This window comes from Peromyscus californicus, unplaced genomic scaffold (assembly GCF_007827085.1).
Source record: "Peromyscus californicus insignis strain IS unplaced genomic scaffold, ASM782708v3 Scaffold_5__1_contigs__length_169319896, whole genome shotgun sequence".
Lineage (NCBI taxonomy): Eukaryota > Metazoa > Chordata > Mammalia > Rodentia > Cricetidae > Peromyscus > Peromyscus californicus.
In genome coordinates this window covers 165,765,969-165,787,615 of record NW_026294573.1, presented here as the reverse complement: position 1 = coordinate 165,787,615, position 21,647 = coordinate 165,765,969, and the positions used below count along the sequence as shown (strand labels likewise).

Below are 21,647 nucleotides of genomic sequence, written 5' to 3'. Positions count from 1 at the left end.
CAGCAAATATCATTCTGCTAATTCCTTCACAGTCTCCAAAGTAACAGGTTAGCTCTTTTCTCACTTGTTTTCTTACCATGTGTGGGACGTTTTGCTCTGAATGGATTCATTTGTTTCATGTTTTAATTGTTCAGTTCAAGCTGTGACGTGTGAAACTACGGTGGAACAGCTCTGTCCATTTCATAAACCTGCCTCACATTGTCCAAGGTAAGGCTTCCCACGTTTCTCTTTCATGTAATAAAAACGGATCCATACATATTTGTACGTGCACCGACATAGTCACTTAATGTGTATGACTTTGGTCTTGCGATATTTGTTTTTATCTGAAATTCCGGTTCTTTTCGGGTTTAGAATTGTTTATGATCTGGAATTGCTACCTAAAGGGAGCAACAAGACATCACATACTACATGTACACAAGTACCCCTACTGTACTTAAGTGTTGGCCATTCCATAGTGTCAGAACTTACACATGTGATCATGGGTTCATATGCGCTACCAAGAGTTTGTATTAGTTCACGTGAACTATTGTTATAAGATGTCACACTGGGTGGTATAAACGTCAGAAATTGATTTGTCACATTGCTGAAGACTGGAAGTCTAAGAACAAGGTGCTCCTGACTTGGTTACTGATGTAGCTCTCTTTCTAACTTATAGATGTCCACCTACTGTGTGACTTTACGTGGCGGGAAGAGCTCTTTCCCATCTATCCTTTTTGCAAGGCCACTAATCCAAGTGGATAAGGGCTCTTCTCTTAGGACCTCATTTAGCCAAATTATCTCCATAATGGCCCTGCCTGTCACCAAAGAGTAACGTGGATTAGGACTTCAACATGTACATGTGGTGCTAACAATAACGTACATTCTATGACAAGTTCTTCCAATAGAAACCAACACAATTCACATTTAACATCATTATCTAGTTCCTATATTTGAGGAATATAATTGCAATTGGTAAGTGAAAATAATGCCAATAAGATTGGAATAGGATTCTTCATTTTCTGACTGTAGGAAGTATCTCTCTTTGAGATGTGGTGTGGACAACTGATCTTGCACATAGACATAGCTATCCTGTATCCTTTCAAAGAAATTACCCCCAAAAGAATGTGAAGAACCATGTCCTTGGGGATTCCATATCTGGCAAGACAACCCAAAGTAAACTATGAAACAAATAACTATTAAATAGACAATAAATAGTTATTCAGTATTAATGGAAACCTTATATGCCTTAAATGTAAATAATTAGAATTATAAATACCTATTGAATACCAGAATGAGTCATTGGTGTTTTTATTCAGAGCATACAGGTAAATGTGAGTCAAGGACTGGTTATTAGAGCACTCCCTTCTCAGTAATACATGGAATGATGTTAAAACAGCCAAACAAGCATCACTCCCCATCTTTCTTTTACGTGAACTTATCCACTTAGAAAGGAGGTCAAGTTGGAGCTGTTGACACTGACCTTCTGCAGGTTAAACACCAGGAGTAAGGTACAGTTTATCCACGCAGCCTGAGCCTAGGGCGAGGGAGGTGGTTTGACAGCCACAGGAGAATGAATATCCAGCAGTTTTCAAATTTAAGGAGACCATTTCTAGACAGTGGGGACATATTTCATTTCTCAGAAACCCCAGATAAGTTCTTTTATAGTAATCAATCCTCAAAACAGTTGTCATTTGTTACTTACATTTAAATGTTTCTGACTCACATTTTCTATGAAGTGTTTACAGTATAGAGTATTATACGGTGTTATGCTAATTTTAGTAACAACTAAATCTGTTTCTTGAGGAAGATCTATCTAAATCGGTAAGGGTAAATCCAATTCAGGTTTTTTTCTTTTTATTAACATTAATAGAAAACTCATGGATGTGATCATGTACAAGTATATAACAACATATAGCTATCATGTTGAAAGTCTCGTACACAATGTAAAATGATGTTTTCTCAGTTTTAGTTTATATTTCCTTTAAGTGACTGTTTTGGGGTATGAGGGAGACACACACACACAGACACAGCACATACGAGAGAGAGAGAGACAGACAGACAGACAGACGGAGACACAGAAAGAGTATCAAAAGAAGCAACTGGTTATTTTTTTAAATCATCAGTTGATAGTTTCTTGAACTCCAGGGATGGATTTAATTATTATGGACGAGATGTTTCAATTTAAAAACAGAAAGCTTTTAGAAGCTTTTAAGAAATGTGTCCAGCCAATCAGATATCTATATGGCAGTAGGCTATCTGGAGAAAACGCATTCCATGCAAGGAGAAGAGAACTGTAAAGGCCCTGAGGCATGAGCACATAGCATATTTTGTATGTGTGAGGAAAAATTATCCTTCACTATAATGTGGAAAGGAGGTAGAAGAAGAGCCATATATAAATTTATCAGACATACAGAACATATTGTAAGGATCTGCTCACGTATTTTCAGGGAAGAAGAAAGCCTTTGGAATAATTGGAGGGGATGAATGGCATATTTGGACTTGCATCTTTCAGCTTAAATATGTGTAAATTGATTGGAGAGGACCAAGTCAGGCAAGGTCATAGGAGAGGGCGTTGCTCTGAGTTACACAGTGGCTGATCGTGTCTGTACTTACCATGGTTTAAGTTCTTTTAGGGAAGCCCTGATCTTGGTTGTATTAAGTATAACTGATGAGTATTACTGCCCAGTTGAATGTAAGGTATAAGATAAAGAAGAACCAAGGTACAATAGAGGCTTCTGCAGAGGTTCCTGGAATAATGGAATTGCATTGTGTTGTGATGGGAAACCCACAGTAGAACACAACTTGATGAGAGATACATTTTATTTCATGCCAGATAAGTCTGAGATATTTATTAGATGTAAGTGGAAGTGCTGAGGGATTCTCAGTGGAAATAAGAGAAGTCCCAGCTGGAGATGTCAACTTGGAAATTAACTGTTTGTAGATGAAACTAAGACTATGAACCTGAACAAGACACCAAAGATATGAGCGTAGAGAAGAGAAGCATATTCTGAAGCATACTGTGACAGGCAGTCACGGTGATTTCCCACGCCATCCATTTACTAAATCTGCTGACACTGAGTTCCAAACTCAGATCCACAGGGCTTTGTTCATGTTTCTTTCCCCTTCGAGTTCCCAAGTCGGAAGTCTTCTGTGCAAATTTAAAAGAAATAAAGCATAACAAAACAGAAAAAGTCTATCTTTGTTAAAACCTGGAAGTGAGTGAAAGAAACCACTGTGCCAACTGTTGGTTTCTGCAGTTGATCTGTTTCAGAGATTAAGGTAAACAGGGCCTACATTGTTGACTTCATTGCTATATAGGATTTTGGTTTTATTACTAAGAAGCAATGAACTTACCAGCTTATTTTATGTGTTTATTTATTTTTTTCCAGAGTGTACTGTCCTCGCAACTGTATGCAGGCAAATCCACACTATGCTCGCGTAATTGGATCCAGAGTTTATTCTGATGTAAGTATGCTACCTTGTGCAGCTCCCGATATCTCTAAGTATATAAATGTATGTACTCATTTAAGTGTGCATATAGGCTCTACACAGAGTGAGGGGATCGTTTCTGAACTGGTACACTTATTTTCAGAATAGCTAATCATCAGTGTCACTGAAATCAGTATTTATATAAAATATGCTTGTGTAATTATTTATTTTGACCAATTTTTTCTCATGTCTTGCCCATGTATCAGACACTTAACAGGAGAATCTGGAAGCTTTCTTGGAAAGGAAAATGCAGTTTGCTTCTCCCCAGTTTTATCTTTTGACTCTTCTGTGTCTGAACTGTGAACTGGAAAGTTAATAATTTGTCAGATATATGCGTCATATGCTCATTGCCAAAGATGCATTTGACAAGTAATAAAGGGTCGAAACCAGATGACGTATTAAAATACATACAAAGGGGAATGACCTACCAACACATTGTAATGTGTGACCTTAGGGCATTTAGAAAAGGATCTCCAGTATGGATAGCTTCAGAATGGATACACTCATTGCAAGTGGGTTCTGTAGTACTGGTTGCTAAAGAGTTGTAGGGAAATTGTTACGGTGGTAGGAATACAATATATATATATATATATATATATATATATATATATATATAAAATATTTATGTATATAAAATAGAACGTATCTATATATATAGAATATATATGTAGGAAGAGTAGATGCAGCAGGCACAGGAGATAGCATTGGTGAGCTCTGGGCAGCGGAGAGAGAAGGAGGGAGAGAGGGAGAGTCTGTATTTGTATGCTGATGAATTCAGATTTCATTCAGTGGATATTTGGAAAGCACTGAAGATTTCAAAGCTAGAGTTACAGAAACAAATGTAGGAAGTAGTCTCTTGATGTACGTATTCAGTGGAACATTCTAGAAAATTGGTTGCGTAAGGTGGCTTGGATTGTGGACTTCACCTCACTTCTCTTATCACAATCAGTTAAGTCCAATCCCTTCCTAATTCAGTCCTGCTTTTGATGTCCTTGCTAAGCCTCCAGGCCTGGGTTTGGTGCCAGGAATTTGCTCATCCCCCTGCATCTGAAACATTCTCTTTCTGAAATTTTTCTGTCAGGATCGTGCTCATTATTTCTCACTTATCACCACTTTCTTTGTGAAGTATATAGTGAGCTGCCTACTCTAGTAAGATGTCGTCCTTATTTTGACCCCTATTACTCCCCGCCCCTTTTCTCACGCTAGCCTATATACTAGGCATGGGGACCTATTAGTCAACAAGTTCCTTGAAGGCAGCTGCTGGGCAATTCAGTCGTTGCTTTTGTCTGCTGAACTGTGCTCAGTCAGGACCTAGAACATGCAAAAGGCGTTGTTCCTTGCAGGTTTTCTCTGGAATTTCAAAAGTTTTTCATTTTAGTCGTATCTGATAAAAGTCTTTGAAAATATCCTCCCCACTCCTCTGTCTTTAAGGCATCTCTTGCTAGTTAGGGGATATTGCTAGAACTTCCACCCTAAGAGGATCTTCAAGTCCTCTCTCCGTGAAGTGTGTAGGCGATAGGTGTTGGTAGCTAGAGTGAGTTGGGAGTATAAAGATTCCTATCGTACAGTAACAGCAGAGCTGCAGACTATGCCTGCCAACCTTCTCAGGTCGCACAGAATGTGTTGTGTCTCCAGTGAACGCTGGTGTGGCAAGGTATGGGGGAATCAGCCAGCTTCCTCCTGTGGCTTTTTCTCCCCTCCATGTTGTTCTCTTCCTGCCTACAGAGCTAGTAGTATATTGCGTATTCTGCTACTATGGACTCCTTTTGTAGCTTGTTACAAACCATATTAATTCTGCATTTGTTCAAAATTCTACTATATTCACAGATGAAAGTATCATTTCAATAATATATTCATCTAAAGTATGGATAGGAAAAATATTACCATAGAACTCATAAAAAAAGCCTGCTGACTGTATGCTTGCAAACAAAACTTTAAAAACATCTACAGGGCTTGGATTTTAGTGAATGTCATATGCAAACATTTTCATTGCCTTGAGGAGAAAGTGCTGATAATATTATTTTAATAAAACAAGAAGAACACTGAAATGTGCCGAGAATTGCTTTTAATTTAATCTATTATGAGCAGCATCTGTCCTGGATGCAATGACCAATGCAGTCTGGACTGTAACCTGCTGAGTGAGGTGCCTCCTCCTCAGAGGGAGGGGACACAGTGTTTGACAGACAGCATTTTATAATAGAGCACAAATAGAAGGATTAGACACCCCGGTCTTCAGGCTCTCGGAGCTAATAAGAACTGACTGATGCCACAGAGTTCAGAGCACCGTGATAAAGCAAGGTCAGGCCCGCCGACACCCACGCTTGCGTGAACTTCAAAACCCTTATGAAACCATCCACATGTGAACTGAGATAACCCAATGGAGGCCTGCCACAGGCTGGGGAAAGACTGGGGAGATGAAGTGGATTGTGGGGGGCTGAAGCACTTCGTGTACGTCCTGTGCAGCATTGCCTCAGTTCCCAGCTATTGACATGTTTCCACAGAACACTTTGATTGAAGCCAGTACTTGGAACGAGGGAAGACTTCCATGGGCCAAAGGAAAGGATTCAACTTTTGGAAGACAGTAGTTTTAAACATTGAAAATTTGGACCTGTAACATTAAACAAGGCTTCTTCTCCATAGAATCTCTGTTTAGTTTGGATTTTGTAGCTGAGTATGTGAGCATGGCACAGTAGAATAGCTGTGCATGGATTATTTTACATTTAGGGCAAATGCATCTCCATTTGTAAGAAGTAAGCCTGCATTTTGGGAAATGGATCTTGGATATGGGCAGAGTCATGGCCGAGTTGTGTATATGTAAAATCTGAATGTAAGTGAGGTCATCTCCTCCATATTGTGACCATTTCATCACTTGTGTCTCCATAGACACTAGCAAAGGCTAAGACTTATGAATGGCAAATCGTGCTTGAAGGATTAAAAGGAAATAATTTGCTTTGTATTGCTCTGGTTATAAAACTCTGTTACCGGGACAGGACAAGTATTTCCACTATTAGGTGGTGGAAAGGTTTTACTATGTCAGCTACTCTTAGCCTCTGCATTGAGACTTGCTGAGAATTGGTTTGACTATGACGTTCCAAGCACTCCTTTACGTGTGAAACATTATATAACAGCTGTTTACTGGCTGCACAAACAGATGCCAGAGACCTCAGACTATAGAAGCATGGGCTAGGCAAGTCCAGCGGGGGATTTCTTCCTAATGGTGGCTATTGTCTTTGCTTCTGCAGCTCTCTAGTATCTGCAGAGCAGCAGTGCATGCTGGGGTGGTTCGAAATCATGGTGGTTACGTGGATGTCATGCCTGTGGACAAAAGAAAGATGTACACCGCTTCTTTTCAAAATGGAATCTTCTCAGAAAGGTAAAGTCAAACAAGAGGTGCATTATTTTACATTTCAGTCTGTGGTCTGCCCTATTTGTTGCTAGTTTACAGTTCTACTTAGAGCGGCATCTAAGTGGCTGAATGGCATGCTTCTTTTGAATCCTTGCAAGGCTGCTTGCTGGTCCCTCGGGGACGAGAGGAACTGTAGTACCAGACGTGAATGTCTCCTGCAGGCTTATGAAAAAGCAACATGAAAATCGGATTACCCGGAGAACCACTCCTTTGTTAATTGATCTTATAAAAAGGAAATTGCCTTCATCCTCTTTCAGATTTTCTAGATTAGTTTTCATATTTAATTCTTTCTAGGTGTGCAAGGCACTGAGTATTTCTCTAATCCAGTTATCTGACAAAGTATTTGACCAAAACAACGAGTCTTATTTTCCCTAGAAACAAATTCTCTTTTTGATTTGAACTTGGATGCTGAGTGTGATGTAAATGAACTCTTTCATGCTATCTTATGCCATTCAGCTCATTAGTGGGACATAATTTTATGACTTGGAAAAATTTATCTATTAGTTTATAAACTGTGAATAAACATTAAAAGAAGTGAATTTTAGTGAATTTTTAAAAATCCTCAGTGTTTATGGAGCTACTGTGAAGTTCCATTTATTTGTGCAGATGTCTACGTTTTAGCTATTTCCTGAATCATATTTCAAAATTATAGCAGAAGATTCAGGTTTCTAGTAGTTTCTCTAAGAACTCAAAGACTATCCCGTGGAGAGTCCAGATTGCCATCCCCAATTAAGACACACACACACACACACACACACACACACACACACACACACACTGAGTGTCTGCTTTCAGATGGGATTATATCAGGAGACCGTGGTTGAGAAGGTGACTTTCTGTAACTTGGCTCACTACCTTCCTAATCAGGCAGAACATATAAAATAGGTTCCTGAGTTATGAAACCCAATACACCTTTTACAATCTAAGTGGATTTCATTTAGCCCTCACACTTAAAACTGTTAAGGATAAGTGAGATCCTACCAAAACTGAGGATAGCATTTAATTTTTAATTACTGTGAATATCCCAGCACTTTGACTGTCTTTGGTGGATCCTTCATCTGAATAATGTTCAGTGTCTGAACCCTAATTTACATATGTGGTAGCTGAGGTTCAAACTGGTTAAGTAACTGATGTATGCCAGGACATGTAACAGTCAATCTCTAGGTTTAGCACTGGTTCTGTACATTCAGAGGTGCAGATTTGCCCATGATATCACTATCTACAAAGAAATACTACAGACACATACACTTTCCAGAGCTCGTAGTCGGTGCCCTGCAAAAAGACAGATGACTTTGGATTGCTCTCCTGTTTGCATGACCCCTGGCATGGCCCATGGGTGTATTGAGTGTGCTTAGCTGCATGATCGTTGTCATTTTCTTCCTCTAAAATTCTCTCCCTACTTATTGTATGAGAATAAATATAGAAAGGTATTTCACTTTGTCCTTAGAAATAGTCAATGTGTCCATCTTTAAGTTTTTTTAAATTATTACAAAACAAAATTTTGTGAAAAATGCAAATAAGCTATATATTTAGAATAAACATAAATAGTTCTGTATTGCTTTCACTGTCCGCTTTAGATAAAAATAGCTCCAAAATGGCATTGGGTGGAGAGAGAGAGAGAGAGAGAGAGAGAGAGAGAGAATGAGAAAAGTAATTTCCATTTTAGTGTGGAAATTTTTAGGTCTTTCCAAATTTGAACATTAAGTTTCACTGGCCTTTTTTTTTCAGAACTATCGATGATAACTTAGACAACGTGATGGTATTATAATTCATGATTGCATTAGAGTTAGGAAATGATAATAAGCTAATACTCCATAGCTTTGCTTAAGTATCTGCCAGCTTAGGTTGTACATAACTTTGCAACTGAGATAAACCAATTGCAAAGTCAAGTCTCAAAATCTCCACAACAGAATGAAATAGCAGCTGAACTCTGCTGTTTTAGAATCTAAGGAGGCAATGCGTGAAAACATGCTTCAGATGCTGTGAAACTGTATAGCAGCTGCTCTCCTTCCTTGTAGGCTTCTCAAGTTTCTTTAGTAAATTTTCAGTCCAGTAAGCAACCAAGATCTCGAGGATTACGTCATCCTCATTGGAGCTTCCCAGTAGGTGTAAATTATGGCAGCCTGACACCATTGGGCCATCTGGATTCAGGAGCTACTTGCTTGACTGTCCCCAGAGAGAATGGTTTATTGGGAGGATTATATGTACAGATGACCTCAATGTATCTTTTGTGCTCTTGCAGTTTACAGAACCCTACAGGAGGAAAGGCATTCCGGGTATTTGCTGTTGTGTGACAGGGGGCACTCGGAAAGGGACTGGAAAGACTGCGCCACATGCCACAATTCTGAAATTTGTATAGAATTGTAACTGTACAGAAGAAAGCAAGTATTGCCAGCCCACCCCCAGAGTGCAAATGCATGTCACTCTTAAGAAACAAAGTCTATAAAATAAAACATGGGACATTAGCTTTGGGGAAAGTAATGAACATTTAATGGTTTTAGAAATCCTGTGTTAAATATTGCTATATTTTCTTAGCAGTTATTTCTACAGTTTATTACATAGTCGTAATGTTCTACATTTCATATATTATATTATATGGTGCTTTGTATATGCCACTAATAAAGTGAATCTAAACAGTGAATGTGAATGGCCCTTAGAGAATTATCTGGTGCATTGAAAAGCAATCAACCCTAAAACTGAAAAAAAAAACTTTTAAGTCCCTCTACCAGTCCAATGCTATGTTCTTACCTACCCTAAATCTCTAACTGCCTTGCCCTTAGGACTGGGCAGTTCTTCTCTGCTGTCAAGTTGTGTTGTGCAGAGTATTAAGTCCTGATGTTGCACTTGCTATTTTGTATAAAATAATCCTTTCATTTCCAAGTGAAAATATTTGGTTCCTTGGGAATGGCCTCAGTCGTGTGTGGAGTAAGGGCCAAGCAGTGCTGTGAGAACACTCTTGGTGATCATCTAGTAGCTAGAGGATAAGGTGGCAGCCAGCGCTTGCTAGCATTGTTAGAAATGAATTCCCATGGTTTTCTTTTGTATCCTGGCAAGTACTCCTGCAGGCCAGGAAGTATAATAAAACAGTCTAATGAGGATGAATGGATGCATTACATTATTATTACCTCTGGTTTTCATAACGGCAAATGGCTTTGTGTAGAGGCCTTCCATTAGTGTGATCCTCTGGCGGTGATATGTCTGTTTCTGTGAAAATGTATTGTGCTTTGATACTTAAATTTTGTAAAATGTTACTGCTAGTATTTTTTTTTTCTGCTGGTGAACTTGTTTCCCATAAACGTATTAAAATGAATCAATTTCAAAAGGTTATTTTCACTTTTACACACATGCTTTGATTTAGAATTCTTCTAAATAAATGAGAAGAGTTGATTTTACTTTTCTAAATTTGACTTACTGGCATCAGTATAAATAAGTGCTTACTAGCAGAAGCCCACGAAGTCCACCTACTCATGTAGCTCTCTGTTTTAGGAAAAGAGTCATTTATTTAGAAACATTATAACAAGGGAACATTTGAATAAGAGGGAGCTACGAATTTCACAAAGAAGAAGAAAAGTATCAGACAACAAGGTAATGGTTATAATTATGAAAGAGCTGAGTAGGCAGTAAAGAATTCAAATATTTTAAATGAGTCCGTTGTTAGAAGCAGGTAAAATGGAGATAATTTGCATGCAGGGATCAGGGAAAGCAAGGAAACTGGGTAATACAAAAGAAAAATGTCAAAAACAATAGTTTCAGAAAAGTAGTTTATACATAAGCCAAACTGAAGAGTTCAGTTGTTCAAAATGTAATCAAGAGTTATAAAGCATAATTTCCTGGGATTCCCCCCGACACACACAAATACATATTATCTTTTTTTTCCTTACTGGGATGCATTCTTTATACACAGAATTAGATTTCGTAAGGACATTGTGTACAAGTGTTTAATTAGAACTTTCCTATGTGTGTGTGGCTTTCTTCTCATGTGTGTTCTGGTCTCAGTTTTCCCTGGAGAACATCCATCATTTTTGACAGGCATAAGGTCCTTCAGACTGGTCCCTAGTCTACAGCTCCATGGTGGATCCTCCCTGCTGTGGCTGTATCTCCTCCCAGCTCCATCCATCCCTTCATCCTGTTCCGTTCCTCTTCTGTGCATCCCACAAACCCTAATAGAATTGCTCCCTTCGTAAAATTTCTGTTGCCTTGGAAAATCCAAACCTATTGTAAAAACACTTCCTTCTTCATAAGGTAGTACATCTTTGGGTAGCCTATTTAGGTCTTTATCCCTCTATCACTTTACCTGTAAAATGAGACACGTACTGTCTTACAGAGATGGTGCTAAGAATTAATTGAGACATTATATATGATGTGGCAAAAGAGAACAGTAAACATGCAATATGCCATCAGCATGTGTTAGTTTTTATTGTACTCATTTTTATTTCTGTTTTTCTTGGGAAAACTGTTCACCTATCGTATTACACTACTTTTTTCTGCTGGTGAACTTACTAATTTTCCATAAACATACTAAAATTAATCATGTTCGAAAGCTTTCTTCAACTATCATTCACTGACCTTATTTCACTGATCCTTTGATGGACAACTCACTAAATATGAAATCTTGCAGAAATTTCCCTGCAATTCTTTTGATATGAATTAAATTCTGTCCACTGTAACACTCTTTAATTGGTCTATACTATAAATGTGCCTCCTATTATATATAGTTCTTTGGACTTAATGAATTGTTTGGCTGCTCAAGATGAAGAGAATATGTGACAGATGTGGGGCCAGTCCTACACAAGTCACTTATTCTTGTAAGTCTCAGGAAGTGTTGTGGAAGAGGAAGCAGGAAGTACTGAAGAGCTGGAATATAGATAGGGTGCAGAGCTAGGAAACACCATTCTTCAGACTCGTCAACTATTGCAATCGTTAACTTGTGAAAACTGCAGTTACCTGCACTGGGCTCACACAAGAGTGCCTTATCAAAAATCAGTCAAGGAAGGAGGCATGCTCATGAATCTATACCTTTTACCTCTTGTATTAGTTAGGTTTCTTTTACTGAGACTCAAAGCAACTTTGGAAGGAAAGGAGCTATTTGTTTTACAGATTGTTGAGGAAAGCCAGTGCAAGAACCTGAAGCAGAACCATGACAAGCTTGCTTCCGTGGCTTGTTCAGTTTGCTTTATTATACAGTCCTGGACCACCTACCAAGGAGTGGGTCTTCCACATCTGTCGCTAATCAATGCCCCATAGACTTGTGTACAAGCCAGTCTGATGGAGGTAATTCCTCAACTGAGATTCCCTTTTCCCAGGTGACTCTAGTTTATATCAAATTGAAAAACACTAACCAGCCCAGCTCTGCACTATTGGCCATTGATGGATTCTGGGAGGAGGAGACTCACTGTCTTTAGTTGTGAGAAATTGTAATAAAATTCTATTTAAAAGAATGAGCTCTTTGAGAATAGTAGTTTTACTATCCATTTTCTGCCAAGTAGTAAAATTTTATGTGTGATTTTTATTCAGATAGAAATTGCTTTCTACAAGTGATTGGTAAATATTATTGAATGAACATTCGAATAGTTTATTGTTTTATTCCTGATAGCATAAGTAAATATTTTCTCATATAATCATATTAGAAGTCAACACAAAGATAAAGTATTATAATGATTAATATGCCAACTTCTCTGTATTTAGATTTTAAAAAAAGAGGTCAGTGTTAATAGAACAGTGTTAGTCTCACTACTGGAGCTTGTAAATCTGAATAAACAGAACGTAACTTTATAGCTCCTCATTTATTAAAATAATCTGTGTTTTTTAAACAAAAATCACTCTTCCAATTTGTTAGTTTTTTTTTTACTGGTGGCCATTTATTTCTTTTTCATATTTTATTCTATGAAAATTTCATATATGTTCACATAGGCACCTCCCAGTCCCTTCCTTCTGATCACATCTTTCCAACATATCTCCTTCCCAATTTCATATCTTCTTTCTTTTATAACCCACTAAATTCAGCTAGCACTTCCCACACATGCATGGGTGTGGGGTCATGCACTGGAGCATGACAGTCTACCAGTGCTCCCCACACACACCAAAGAAAAGTGACTTTCAATTCATCAGCAGCCATCACCTGCCAGTAGTGTCTCAGGTAGGATTAGGAAATCAAGAGCCTCTTTCCCTTGCAGGCTGGAATTTTTGACTAACTTGATCTTATGGTGGTTTGTTCAGGTAATCACAACTATTGTGAGTCCATGTATGCAACAAGATATCACATCAAGAGACTAGCATGCTACAGCACTCCATCCCCATCTTCTGGCTCTTACATTCTCCACCCCCAACCCCTTCTACAATGTTCTCTAAGCCTTGGGATGCTGGGACAGGGTTGATGCACAGGTTTCATCTGCTGTACAGCATTCACAGTCACGTGTTCTCAGCATGTTGAATAGTTAAAAGTTTTTGTGTTAACTGTTGCGCTCCACAATAAGAAACTTTGTTGACCAAGGTTGAGAGCAGTATAAGCCTATAGATATAAACACAAATATTTAGTAGAAAACAATTTGACAGCAAAGACATTCAGAAAAAATCAGCATCAATAGATTCTTCCCTAGGACTGATAATTTCCCTAGCCAGGATGACCATGTTTACAGGAACAGGCTGAATTCCCTTCTATGGAATAGGCAAAAAATTCAATGAGGAGAGCAGTTATTTCTCCCATAGAAATTCTAACCAGTGTTGCATCATCAATATTGTAGCATGCAAAGCCCAACGGGGGAAAGACGGGAAGACCACTGATGCCTTTTATTCTCCAGCGAGCAGCCTGTGTAGCACCTTCCAGCACTGTGAAAGCTAGCTAGCAGGGAGAGAGTTTCCTGGTCAGTTCTAGATTGATTTTCCTGTGTCCTGGGATCTAGACATGTGGTTTCTTCAGCAAAGGGTCTTACCTCTGGTTATAGTGGGCAACCAAGAACAGTCACAACAACCTGTATTGTTTTGGGTGCCTCTGGGGACATACTTGATCAATAACTCATAGGGAGATAATCTGTGCCTAGTTCGGAGATTTTCATTTAACAGTTTATGGCTTCTGGGAGCAATGTTCTTCACCCATGAAGGATACCTCTGCTTAAACTCCTTTAAATAAAAATATATTTTAATTATATATATATATGTGTGTGTGTTAATTATATATACATATACGTAAATTAGCTTACACTAGTGGGGTTCATAAGACTTCCTCATGAATCCTTAGTCTGATTAACCCATTCTCTATTCCTCTTTTTTCCTTATCCCTGATTTCCATCTTGTATTCAATAATGCAAATTTTAAAGTCTTTACTTTCTTTAATATTTTTAAAGTACTTTGGAAAGATGTAGCTCTTCCTACTAATATGAGCTAAGCAAAGAAACTATATCATTTTTGAATTTCCAAACTTCATATTTAGAGTAAGGTAATTTTACATATAAAAATTCTATTGTTTAGTTGATATAAAGAAATTACATGAGGTGCAAGTCCTACCCTGATTCCATAATATTCCCAGAGCTAAATGAATAGAGCAGTAGATAATCTGATCCTTTTTCATTAATTCATTGTGATTAAGACTGAATTGAATTTTGCTAAGGCAGGTGGGGGCTGTCTATAATTCAGCTGTTTCTGCTGAGCAATCAGTTCTCTTTCTTCTGGTCCCCCTAGACACAGTATTCAAAGTAATGACTAATTTTATCTAATTGAAACCATACTAGTTACCAATTATGCTCATAATTATAGTCAGGAAGCTGAAAAGCAGAGGATCCACGTGAATATACTCATAAGTTCAAAAGAAGTATACATAGAAGATGTGGAAATTGAGAGCTCGTATTCTAAATCCTGTGTTGATATAAAATACCATTATTTTATGGGAGAAAACACAGACTGAGTCTTTAAGTTCAACTTAAAACAAACCAGAATTTTTAAATGACCCATATGAGAACAGCATGGCTAGGAACAATGCAGTAAAAACCAGTAAATAAACAATGGTGCCTCCTAGAGCATTCTAGTTTCATTCATTAGAAAACACTGAGTCTTATTCAGTCTTCTATGGGATATAGTAATCACTGTAGAAGTTCTTATAAACATAAAATCTCTCAGAAAATGCCACGGACTGGCCCATCGGGGGTACCACGACCGTAGGGGGACCAGAGCTTGGGTAGTCAGGAAGGCAAGGATTCGGTGAATGACAGACAGACAACACACTCAGAAGTGGTTTGAATCTGCTGCAATTTTACTTCTGCAAATCAGTAGTTTACATACAGAAAAGAAAACTATCAAGTCATATAAGGAGCAACAAGAGCTTGGCAATAATTCAATTACATCATCTTTAAAGACAGTAAGCACATAATTATTAATCGGCACTAGACATATCCCTTTACCCACAAGAAGTTCATGACCCAAAGAGCAGTCTGTGTTTTTTAAACTTAGTACAGTCCCTAGACTTGTGTAGGCTTCTTTGCGGCTATGTCCTTCATCTTTATCTCAGCCGCTCACTAGTTTATTATGCATTTTTACTTTTCTGGTTCTCATGACCCATTTAGCCAATTTGGATGTTGCAGATCCTCCCTAAGTCTTTCTTCAGTTCTTTTATCACATATCCGTTTTAATATAAAACCTTTTTACTTGCTGGAATATGGACTCTTGTACTTTTATTCCTGTAAGGGGAAGGGGTTCTGCTGTAGTCCTTAAGTTTCCCATTCTGAACTTCCTCAACAGAGGGGCTGCCTCCTATGAGATAACGTCTTTTGTCATAAATCACTTTAGTTGGGATTCCTAAAGGATTCCTAGTGGGTGAGTGTTCATTCCCTAGAAGTGCCTGAACTATTATACTTTCTATTATCTAGCAGCTTGAGGTCTTTAAGGAATAGCTCATTCTGCTATATCTAAATAAGGTCCATGTCCAGTTTCCCCTTTCCTCCATAGTTCACAACCCAAGCATTCATTAATTTTGGCTGTGTTTTATAGATTAATTAGAACATTATCAGAAAAGCAGTTATACAGAACCCATAGCCCAGGGGAGCTCATGATCTGTGAAGCACGTCTCCTTCAAGAAGGAGGCATAACACGGGCACTCTGCCAGGGACCTCCAGGGAGCTTAGTTCCTTGGGATACATATCTCCCGTCTGCTATTATTGACATAATTGTTCATGTCACACAGACGACACTGGATTTGGTGTGGCAAGAAAATAGATTCTGGTTAGGGAGATAAATATTATGCATGTGATCAAATGTATGATGTTCGACGTGAAGATTGTTGCACTGTGTAACTACAAAGGTATTATGTGACAGTGGAGAAGGGGCGATAGAAGACAATTATCTGTGTTGGTAGTAAACGATGAGTACTTATGGATACAGGAAAATGATGAGGGAGAAGAGCAATTCCTGTACTACAAACAAACAGAAGGTGCAAGTTATTGCAGAGATTCTGCAGATGAAAACTATGTTACAAACAATAGTTAAGATACTTCTTAAAGGCAGCTAGGAAGAGATATTGTATCTTATATGTCTGGAGTAATAAAAGTTGGAGGGGAGAAGGCTGGGTGCTGTCTCAACAGCCCCTCCCCCAGACAGCCTCATTTTCAGTACTAGGCACCAAACCCAGTGGTGTTTACTAGGTACGCTAGTGCTCTCCCATGGCTACAATTTCTAGACTCTCAAAAGTCCTTTTATTTCCAGACAGTGTGTCATTCTATAGCCCAGAGAAGCCTACAGCTCACTGCAGAATGCAAGTTGCCTTGAATTTATGAGCAATCCTTTTACCTCAGATTCTGAATGCTGGGGTTCCAGGTATGAGCCTCCATATCCAGGTTGGTAAAGTTGAATGTACACTGCTAAGCTTAGAGAGATGCCTTCCTTGAGTCACACTATGAGACCACACACAATATATTCACTAGGCATTCTTGTCTTCACAGTTTGAGCAAAGATAAAAGAATGCACTTTATGATAACACAATCTAAGGAGATAATATTATTTCATGGGGAGGTAGATTGACATGTTTGGGATTCAAGGAGTCTGACAGTTAACATAAGTAGCGTTTTCATATGCAATGGCTTGTAGACAAATGAATAAGGGAGAAAGAATGACATACATGGGTGTGTGTGAAATGCCATTATAATCTTATGCATCATTTGCTTCTAGTAAGAAGCAAGAGGTACAAGATTATATTCCTGTTCCTAGGACTAGCGCACAGACTCTAAATCTTTAGGAACATTGTCTAGGGACCAGAATTTGTATATAATTCTCATCTCATTTCTCTAAATTTAATATCTTTTCCATGCTAGTTAATGATCTCTGCTGGATGATGCCATTCTCCATCATCTAGATTATGACTTCACCAAGAGACAGGCATTTTATAATCCTGAAAAATGCCACAAATTTGCTAGACACAGGAAGATTGTAGAAGAGGAATAGAGATTTAGTGTTCCCTAAATTTGGTCTATAAAATAGATTTACAAGAAAATGACTCAAATAACACCAGAAAAAAGAAGACTAGTTGTCTTAATCACTTTTCTATTGCCGTGGTAAAAACACCATGACCAATGCAATATATGAAAGCAAATGCCTAATTGGGCTTCAGTTCCAGAGGTTCGGAGTCGTGGTGGCAGGCTGAAGGTATGGCAGTAGGAACTTGCTGAGCGTATGTATTTTGAACCACAAACAGGAGGTGGGGAGCATATTGGGAATAACATGAGTCTCTTGAAACCTCAAAGCTCATCCCCACTGAAACACCTCCAACAATACCTCCTAATCCTTCCCAAAGAGTTACATCAACTAGGGACCAAACATTCAAACATGTGAGCCTATGGGGGCCATTCTTACACAAACTACCATACATTTTGAATGAGTCAATTACTTCTTCCAGAGAGTAGATTGAATTATTTTCTCTCTCTCAATTTGTAAAAGAAAGGACTACAAAGTGAAGTACACATGCCATGACAATAAAGGCATGGGAATCCTGAGAACATGGCAGCTAGGTGATTGGATATTATACTTTCTACTTCCTGTCAGATGTCTTCTCAGACAGCATCCTTTGTTTGTCAGACCCCTGCTGACAAGACCCTCAACTAAGTTCAAGACAAAGGCAGAAAAGCTCATCAGATAAAAAAACAGATATGCAAATTTCGCATCACCTGACACCAAGATGCAGCCGTTAGAAAGTCACCTCTAAAAATATAAACAGTTTCCAAGGCTGTTTAGAAGTGGTATGTTTACCAAGCAAGAGCAGGCTACTGTGGAAATAGAATATTTTGAAGAAAAAAGTACCAGATTTTGGAGATTAGTTAAAACTCAGTGGCTTGATTCTTGTTTGTGAAACTAAAGATCAGCTCCAGAGGCCAAGTGTGACTTAAAGTGAGAATTTTTATAAGCAATGAAAAAGGGGGAAGAGATAACTAGGTATGTCTTGTTTGAAACTACAACAAAATGTGTATTTCCATCCAAATGTATGATTAAATTGTAATGGCGTGTAAAACTCAAGGCAAACCATGCCTGAGCACTGAGTTTTTATGATGACATTCTATGTTATCATGTCAGTATTGCTCCCTTTTTTACTGGATACCATAGAAGTTTTGTTAAATCTTTATTATAGATAAAGCTATTATGATAATAACCTTCTCACAGTATTGATGAGAGGATTTAATGGAAGAACATGATAGAAATTACCTAGTGTTTCCAAAATATTATGTAAATTATCATTACATATGCATAAGTGTATTTGTAGAATAAGATGATGGAGTTAAAAAAAATTACATTTTCTCCTGGATTGCATGGATTTTTATCTTGTATTTTCCTGAACTATTCTCAATTATCTTCAAGAAAATGTCTTGTAGTATGATTCAGATGCACAATGTGGGTTCTTACAGTTATTTGTTTGGATGAGTTAAGTTTTTTGTAACTGTTGTAATTGCAGTTCCCCCAGACAGTCTCTCAAGAGAAATGTATGCTTTTAGTTCTGAAGTCTGAATGTTGGGGACTAAGGTGCTGGCTGGACATTAATGGCCCCTTTGATGGTGGTGGGGAATACTGATCTATTCCATGTCCTTCTCCTATCCTCTCTCAGTTTGCTGTTCATTTCTTGGATTTGACAGAGAATCACTCTCCACAGAACATTCTGTCTGTGTGTGGCTCTGTTGTAGATTTCTTCTTTCAGTAAGGACACCAGCCTAGTTGGATTAGAGATCCACCCTACTCAAATATGGTCTCTTTTTAAGTAATTACATCTGCAATGGCTCTAGCCCAAGGTTAGATTCTGAAGTACTGGTGATTCCGACATAAGCACAGGAAATTTCAAACCATAAGTATTGACAAACATACATAAACATAGCATCATGACATTTAAGATGGAACACATTTCTATAGCCCTTCCCAAATTTTCCTGTACTTTTCTGGCAATTACAAGTTACTTTATATTGTGGGAATTAATTTTTGAAAATTAATATTGATCAGAATTTTCTAGAGTATACTCTAAGTGTAATTGTGTGGTACCTACTGTCTTATTGCTCTAAGATTTAGATTTACCTCCATTGTTACAGTTATCATAAGTTTTTTCCTTATCATCAAATATTTTTGTTTTACAAGCACATACCAGATTGCTTATCCTTTCACCTGTTGAGAGGCATTAAAATTGTCTTGTGTCTTATCTATTCTCAACAAGTTTCTAGGACATTCTATGAATAACTCTTCATATATACATTTACTTTCATTTATTTGAGGTAAATAAGTAGAATCCTAGGTCACATGGTACACATATGACTGTGTTAGATTTTGCTGAATTATTTCTCAAAATGTTGTGATGCTTCACATTCATGCAGGGATGTTCTAGAACCTTTTATTGTGTGAAGTTAGGTAAACTTGGTAATTTTACTGTAAGTTTAGCTACTCAACATGTGTGCAATGTTGTCTTCCATGATTTTCTTTTGCATTTATTTAACAGCCAGGACTGCTGAATATCTTTTCCCTTCCATTTGTTTTTCTCCCTTATAAACTCAGTGTTTGTTCAAATCTTTTGCCCATTTTTAAGTTGTACTATTGAGTTACAGTAATGAGATTATTTTACATATCCTTGACTCAAGGTCTTTGTCATCAATGCATAATTCAAATATTTTCTTCCACTGAATGGCAGAAATTCTAAATACTGATAAAAAGGCCAACTTAATAAACTTCTTTGTTTTATAGCTTGTGTATCCTTGTCATTCCTAAGATAAATATATCTTGTTGCAAGGATTTTCTCTTAAGGTTTTTTCTATGTGTTTTATAATTATATAGTTGATTTAATTTTGATGCATTGTGTAAGGTAGGGGTATAAATTTATGTTAAATGTTTTTTTTCCTATGGACATTCACTTTTCCATATATCATTTGTTAAAAAGGATCTTTCTTTCTCGGCCTTTCATTATGCTTCCATTTCAGGAATCCTATTCCAGGAGATGCTCTTCCAACAATGTCTGATGGTGATCTTAAACATGAGCAACATGGGGGCTGGAGAGATGGCTCAGAGGTTGAGAGCACTGGCTGTTCTTCCAGAGGTCCTGAGTTCAATTCCCAGCAACCACATGGTGGCTCACAACCATCTGAAATGAGATTTGGCGCCCTCTTCTGGCCTGCAAGCATGCATGTAGGCAGAACACTGTATACATAATAAATAAATAAAAATTAAAAAAAAAAAAAAAAAACATGAGCAACATGTATCATCTTAAGTTTTCCAATTTCTCTATTAATAAAAGGAAAAAATGCCAAGTTCAATGTAATAATAATCTAACCCTTATATCCAATATATTATCATTATTGACTTTAAAGTATTTGGTAATTTTGTTCTGAAAATTAATGTTTGATATTATTATCACTCCAGACTTTTTATGATTGTGCTCAAAATATCCATTTGTATCCATTCATTTAACTTTTTTAGAAACCTAATTTTCATGAATTTTAGTGTATGTATTATATTGAGTGCACTGTTCCCTAGTGACTGACACAGGCATAGCTCTCTAGCAAACAACACTATCAACACAAGACAGCTCCATCAACCAGAAGCTTCTTTGGTGCTGGTTTGGTACTCCTGTTTGTCAACACTGTTCTGTCTTCTGTCACATTTGTTTTTAGCTTCTGTAGAATTTCATACAGATGGAATTACTATAACTTATTAAGTCTGGCTTATTTCTTACAGTATAGCAACTTTGATATCCATGTTGTATACTCACACAGTTTATTAAAGTCTTCTAAGTAACATCCTGTGATATGTAGGCACTATGCTGTGCTTATTCATTACTAATTAAAGAAAAGTAATAAATAGAGCTTTTTAGAGAGTGCCTGCAAAGTCATGTTAGGCGTTTATTTATTTCTTTTTGTAAACCTCTGAGCAGTGTTCTAAAATGTCTCTACCATTTTGTATTTTCCCCAGGAATAAACCATCAGCCTCCCTAGTGCATGTGGTATTGCCATGCTACACAGTGGGAGTGCACCATTGTAAAGTTACCTTTAAGCACTCTATTTCTTTTTGTTTAAAATGGTATTCTTGTAGTGGAATATAATTGAGCCTTGTTTTTTAATACAGCCTGGAAATTTCATTGCTTGAATTACATATTTAGGTTATTTACAAAAAAAAAAAAAAAAAACCAAACTAATTATTTAAATGCCCAGGCTTAAATCTGTAAACTTGCAACATTTTTTTCTTGCTAATCTCATGTACATTGTTTTATTTCTTATCTTTTTTAGGTTAATTGAAGATTTTTAATATTCTATATTTTCTCCACTGTTGGTTCCTTTTT

The 21,647-nt window shown here is 37.5% G+C and overlaps 1 protein-coding gene across 2 annotated transcripts in view; it reads left to right on the top strand.

Annotated features, from left to right (window-relative positions):
- Crispld1 (cysteine rich secretory protein LCCL domain containing 1) overlaps nt 1-20,540 on the top strand; it is a 45,311-nt gene extending 24,771 nt beyond the window's left edge. Inside the window, exons 11-15 of one of the 2 annotated variants that reach the window (XM_052718059.1) lie at nt 4-47; nt 135-207; nt 3,369-3,444; nt 6,711-6,841; nt 20,293-20,540. In XM_052718059.1, the coding sequence (XP_052574019.1) occupies nt 4-47; nt 135-207; nt 3,369-3,444; nt 6,711-6,841; nt 20,293-20,521 (553 nt within the window). In that variant the 3' untranslated portion in view covers nt 20,522-20,540. Of the gene's footprint in view, nt 1-3; nt 48-134; nt 208-3,368; nt 3,445-6,710; nt 6,842-9,116; nt 10,277-20,292 lie in introns of those variants that run through there. The other variant, XM_052718060.1, reaches the window with a different exon arrangement.
- The last annotated feature ends 1,107 nt before the right edge of the window (nt 20,541-21,647 follow it).